Below are 6,279 nucleotides of genomic sequence, written 5' to 3' on the forward strand. Positions count from 1 at the left end.
GGTTTGTCCCTCTGATCTGCTCCTGCCTACTCCTGATCGATTACCAGTGTGACCCCGGCTTGATCCTGACCTCGCTCCTGCCTTTTCTCCTGATTGATGTTCTGTGTTTGACCCTGGCTCTGGCTTCTGACTTCGCTTCCTGCTTTGCCCATCCACCTGGATCCGCCAGTCCTCTGGAGAACCCCCTCTTGTATCGGGTCCATCCATGGGTATCATCTCTTCTTGCATCACCAGGCATCTATACCGTTGGCAACCTGTGCTTCTTTGGGCACTGCACCTTCTGTTACCACCTTCATTGCCATAAGGGGAGCCCTCTCTTCACCTCAGCCTCCGGGCAGGTACATGACCATCCATGAGTGGCCCTGGTGGCAACACCCGGCGTGGCAACCTTCAATCTGAAGACTGATGGAGCCAGGTGGCAGATTGTAGGCAGAACAGTGACTACAGCCAATCGGATGCAGGCACTGTTCGAGTATTCTGATAGCCGCAGGTGCTAGCTTTTTGAAGGCAATATACGATATTTAAATCTGAAATTGAAGCACCACACTGAATTATTAGAGCCTGAAGTAAGGTTTTATTCCAAGCAAAAACTAGGTATAAGATCCATTCAGGGGCCACACGACACCTCCTTCATCAGGGTTTGTGAAACTATGAGGTCTGTTTGTGTGGACTTTGGTAGTGATATAAAATCATGGATGTTGTATGTTGTCAGAACTCGGTAACATTCAGCTGCCGATTTGAGTATGTTACTGAGTTGCTCACAGCCATCAAGCATGGTTCTTTGGATGGACCTGGTATATTGCCCCATATTGGGCTGTCTTTCACATCTCAATCCTGATTTTTATCAGGTCATCAACACTTTCTCATGCAAATTCCTTGTGGTCATCGCTTCGCACCCATACACTGCCCTATCAGTACCAATCAGCAGGTTATCTTGTTGAAGGTGCATTTGGGTGGGGCCCCTTCAGGAGGCGTTTGGGCGGCATTTTTCATCCACTGGTCTCAGTTTTTTCTTTATTAATTTTTGTTTCATCATTTTTGCCTGAGATATATGAGAAATCCGTGGCTGTGTTCACATCACAATTTGTTCTTATTATTTCCTAATGGTTTGTATCTCACATGGAATCATATGTCACGCCTTCTTGAGCACTTCCAAAGAAGAGATTTTTGTTGATCCCGAAACGCGTCAAGTGCGAACCATGCATGATCCATGATTAGATTTGCAATACCGTCTCTGGTGACACCGCCGCAATATGTATTGTAGCTTTATATTTATTTTTGAAGATTGTAACTATACATTTTTTTTATAAAAAATCTCTTTTGAATTGTTGAAATTTATCATACAAGTAAATTGTGCCATTAAAGTCCCACCAAAAAAGAGGACTTTTCCCACCCTTGTATTCGTTAGGGATGTTGGCACTTTGTGTATTATATCCCTTCCTCTCTTTATATGTTACTGAGTTATGTTATTAGTATATATTCTGCTGTTTAATCCTTAGTACAGTGCAACTGACGATGTTCTTGCTATGTTTTGCTGTTTGTTATACTTTGCTATGATCAGTAAAAAGTAATCAAGGGATTGAATTCTCTTCATACAGCTGGTGTCCTTTGAAGTGGAAAGAATTAAAGATGAAGAACACTACAGCCCCCAGGAAACACTCAGACGCATCAAGGAGCTTGCTGAACAACTCTTTAAAAACGTGAGATGTGTCCCTTCATGTTGTCTTTGTGGACTGTATTAGCTATTGCCGATTGTGATACTTTACTCCATTGATTCATTGGTTAAAAAAAAGACTTTGCAAAACAGAGTAACAGAAAGCAACCAACCAGGGAAGAACTCAAACGATCCTCCACTAGGCACACAATGGGACAGCCATTAACTATTATTATTATTATACAGTATTTATAAAGCGCCGATAGTTCGCTCAGCGCTGTACATTACAAAGGGGGACAGAACATGTGACAGAACAATACCAATACAATGCAAAACATGAGGGGATCGAGGGCCCTGCTCTTTCGAGCTTACAATCTAGGAGATACATATTTATTTCAGGTACTTGTATAGCGCCATCAATTTACATAGCGCTTTTACATATACAGTACATTCACATCAGTCCCTAACCCTCAAGGGGCGTACAATCTAAGGTCCCTAATTCACATCCATACATACACATACTAGGGCCAATTAAGACAGGAGCCAATTCACCTACCAGCATGTCTTTGGAGTGTGGGAGGAAACCTGAGTACCCGGAGGAAACCCACGCAGGCAAAGGGAGAACATGCAAACTCCAGGCAGGTGGTGCCGTGGTCGGGATTTGAACCAATGACCCGAGTACTGCCAGGTGGAAGTGCTAACCATTTAGCCACTGTGCTGCCCTACAAGTCTCTAGGTCTCAGCACTGGTAGTCAGTAAGGCTGACCAGGGGCTTGCAGGTCACCTTAGGCTCCATGTACACTGCAGCTGATAATCTCACGTTTAGGAGCTTTTCTGCGTTTTTTTTTTTTATCAGCAGCCCCTGAACTCTCCACAATGTTTTCCTATGTGTCTGTGTACACTATGTCGTTTACCATTGTTTACAGGCAGTTGAGTTTACAGTTGTTTTTTTGAGCGCTCCAAACTTTCAGGAGTAGATTTTATCAGCATTTCAAACGCCAAGTGCTTGTAAACGCGGCTAACCGCATTTATAAGCGTTTTAACTCTTCCATTTCCAGATGCTGTCCAGAGCCTTTTTTCATCATGAAAACTGCATGCAGTGTTTTCCCGGTACACCATACTTTAAGGTTTCACATGAAAGAAAATATGTTAGACACCGCCGCAATAATTTCTGCACAGAAATGAGCCGGAACATCCAAACACCACAAAAAAGACAGCTAATCTCAACACATACTGCTCTCTCTGCTTCTGCTCTCTATTTTTCTCAAAATGTCTGAAATAGTTAATTTTTTACTGGTTTTCAATGCATTCTGGGCATTTTGGAAGGTCTCCTGAGGTTATCTTTAAAAAATGCTTCTAAACATAAACGCGGTATGCAAACGCGGCTAAACAGACATTTTTTAACCTACGTTTTCCAGCAGTCAGTTTCCATCGTTCAGAAGTGTTTTCCAAATGTCCTGTGTACATGGAGTCTTAAAGCAGAGCTCCACTCAAAAGCAGAAGCTCCACTTATTTGCCTCCTCCCCCCCTCCACTGCCATATTTGGCACCTTTTGGGGGGGGAAGGGGGGGCTACCTGCTTTTGACAGGTATCTGCTCCCACTTCCGGCTCAGTTTGCTGCAGCAAAGTGAGCCAGAAGGTTTGGCACCCTCCTCCCTCCCGCTGTCTCCTGGGAACCTTCACAGGTCCCAAGAGACTGCCGGACCAATCAGGAGGTTGAGCACGACTCGAACATGCGCCGTAGGCACCAGGCTGTGAAGCCGCAAGTTGTCACAGCCTGGTGCCCACAGTTGACATGCCAGCGTCGTGGAGGGGAGAAGGGCCAGCGTGGGTGAGAACATCGCTGGACTCCGGGACAGGTAAGTGTGTGTTTATTAAAAGTCAGCAGCTACGCATTTTCTTGGTGGGTGGCTCATGGTTTCTCACAGGTGCGACACTTTTTGATTTTTCGGTCCTTTCCCACCTGGAATGTCCTCCGGGAGTCTCGGGATGTTCCCCCAGCGGAATTTTTTCGGTACCTTCAATTGCGGCACTGGCTACTCTCGCTGAGGGCCACTTCTGCTTTCCCATATCAGACATCTGCCTTTAAACGGCTTTGCCAGCAGCGTCCGGGCGCCCCGGGCCTTATCTCCCTTCTTTACGCAGCTTTGAACAGATGCTCGTCGCACACTTCTCTTTCATATGTAGTTCAGTGGGAACGCGACCTGGGAATGGCTGTGGATCCGGAGGACTGGAATAAAGCCTGGTCCCTCATAGCTAAATGTTCGTTTAATACGACCACGCTGGAAGCAGCCTATAAGGTATTGTTTCGTTGGTATTGGGTGCCGGCTCGTTTGGCCCAGGCTAACCCTGCCTGTAGTGATCGATGTTTTCGGGGTTGTGGCCATCGTGGCGATGTACTGCATATCTGGTGGTCATGCCCGAGGTTGGTTCGTTTTTGGTCTCGTGTGTTTGGCCTCCTTTTCACTTTGTTTCATCTCTCCATACGCCGGGATGCTCGGTATGCTTTGCTTCATTGCCCCATACCGGGCCTCTTGGCTCGTCAGCAGCGGTTGGCTTCCTATTTGTTTTTATCGGCCACTAGGACAATTGCCCAGGCCTGGAAGAGTCCGTTTGTACTTTTTCAGGGGGTGCGGGATCGTATGACTACTATGATGCTCAATGAACAGATGTCGAGTATATGCAACGACTCTCAACATAAATTTTTAAAAATATGGGAGCCATGGTTGCAATATGCCTTTCCCACGCTCCCCCCGGCCAGTGTAGGGAGGTGATGGAGTTTTGTATTGGCGCTCATGGACCCTTGCTCTCTGGTGTGTGTTTTTGTTTTTTGTTTTTTTTTTCTTTCTTTCTTCTCTGCTTTTCTTCTTTCCTTTTCTGTTTGTTTTGACAGTGGACAGCTGTCTTTAGTTGCGATAATCTGAGTTTCACTGATGTTATTGTTACCTATGTGCCATTGATAGCCCCTACGTGGGCATACGTTTTGCCTTATTGGAATTAGAGCGTTGTCTGCTCTATTATGCATTTTCTATCGGTGCAATTGATAGCCCCTGCGTGGGCGTGTTTTGTTGCCTCTGTTTTATACTGTTTAAAATTAATAAAAACCATTGAAATACAAAAGTCAGCAGCTACAGTTTTTGTAGCTGCTAACTTTTAATAAACACAAAAACGTCTGGAACTCCGCTTTGAGGGAAGTCGGAAAGCCTGCTTTGAATTTATGGATAAATAACCCAGTAAGAGTTGTACTGTGTACAGAGCAGAGAAGGAACAACACTGAATACACACACCTCATAAAATACTTACCCTGTTCCAGCAATCTTCATTTGCCAGCCCACCCAGTTGCCATACAGCCTTTGAAAGGAACGACCCCCAGCTGAGTCTTCTTCATACTGCACACAAATGCTGTGGCCCCATTCATTCCAATGGTTTAGCCGTACACATGGTAACTTTCAGCAGTCCAGTACAACTCATTCATAGGGATGAACAGGTCCACAATGTGCTTGTGCAGTAGGAAGGGGAACCAGCTGGGATGTATCCTTTGCAAAGGCTCCAGTGAAGAGCGCCGAACTAGAGGAAGGCAAGCTGTTAACTAGGTAGCTTGATCTCTGCAGGAATGGTGAAATTAACTAAAAAGGCAATTGTTCTAATGCTGTAATTCTTTAAGCTCTTTCCTCACTCATTCACCTTTGAAGTACTAGGATCTCTAATAACCACTGACTCCAGCAATGTAAACAATTGGAGGTGGAACCCCGTGCCAGAAGAGGTAGAGCCTAATTTTGAGGTGAAACTATTTCTGTAGCCTAGGTATAGAATCCAGAGGGGCCCCAAAATACTCTGATTGAATACTACCACAGATTCTTGCAGGCTTCAAAAGATCACCCTTGTTACCTTAGGCACATTTTAGCTTCTGCACCTCCTAACCAGTATACTTGCATGCATTTAGCAGAGTGGCTAAGTTCTCAAATGCTCTGGTCTGACATTGAAGCACCCAAGTGATGTTAGCAGTGTTCAATCCATAGCTACTTATTCTTTTCTGTCGGGGTGGCCAAAAAGCACACTGCATCCAGCACAGTGTGAACACAACCAATTAGACTTGACACGGAGCTCAGCCAAGAGACAGAACAGCCTTAGGCCACCCATAGATTACTTGATTTTCTTTCCTTCCACCACGGGTGGAAGGAAAGAACGCTCGATTCCCCCATCAGCACTGACTGACCTTGCATAGTGCTATTGTGCTCTGCCGGTGGGGGGCTTCAGGCCGGGAGAACACAGTGATTGCTGCTAGCGGCTGTCGCCTCCGGCAGTAATTGCATTTAAAAAGATTCAACAGGCTGGTTATACCCAAGTCAATCAGTGGACCGACTTGGGTACAATCATCCCGCCCATACATGGATCGTAATATGGCCGGTTAATACAGTCCATGCATGACTGGCTTTACTCTTCTGCTCTGACAGGGAGAGAATACCAGTAAACGTGACTGTACCACTATAAAGGTTTAAGGGTCAAGATTCATGCTATTGCAAATAATTGTTGACCCATTCTCTCTACTGATATAAATTGTCAGCACGATGTTGAGGAGTGGCTGTACATATCTTCAGTTTTCTTCTAGAGGCTCCCAGAAACCC

The 6,279-nt window shown here is 45.4% G+C and overlaps 1 protein-coding gene across 1 annotated transcript in view; it reads left to right on the plus strand.

Annotated features, from left to right (window-relative positions):
* The window catches only part of LOC149444095 (myotubularin-related protein 13-like), a 355,643-nt gene extending 353,901 nt beyond the window's left edge, over positions 1-1,742 (plus strand). Inside the window, exon 13 of the mRNA XM_089654946.1 lies at positions 1,599-1,742. Coding sequence (XP_089511072.1) covers positions 1,599-1,742 — 144 coding nt within the window. The remainder of the gene's footprint in view (positions 1-1,598) is intronic.
* Positions 1,743-6,279: the final 4,537 nt, after the last annotated feature.

This window comes from Staurois parvus, unplaced genomic scaffold (assembly GCF_062004578.1).
Source record: "Staurois parvus isolate SC_StPar_1 unplaced genomic scaffold, SC_StPar_1.0 ptg000817l, whole genome shotgun sequence".
NCBI classification, from domain to species: Eukaryota; Metazoa; Chordata; class Amphibia; order Anura; family Ranidae; genus Staurois; species Staurois parvus.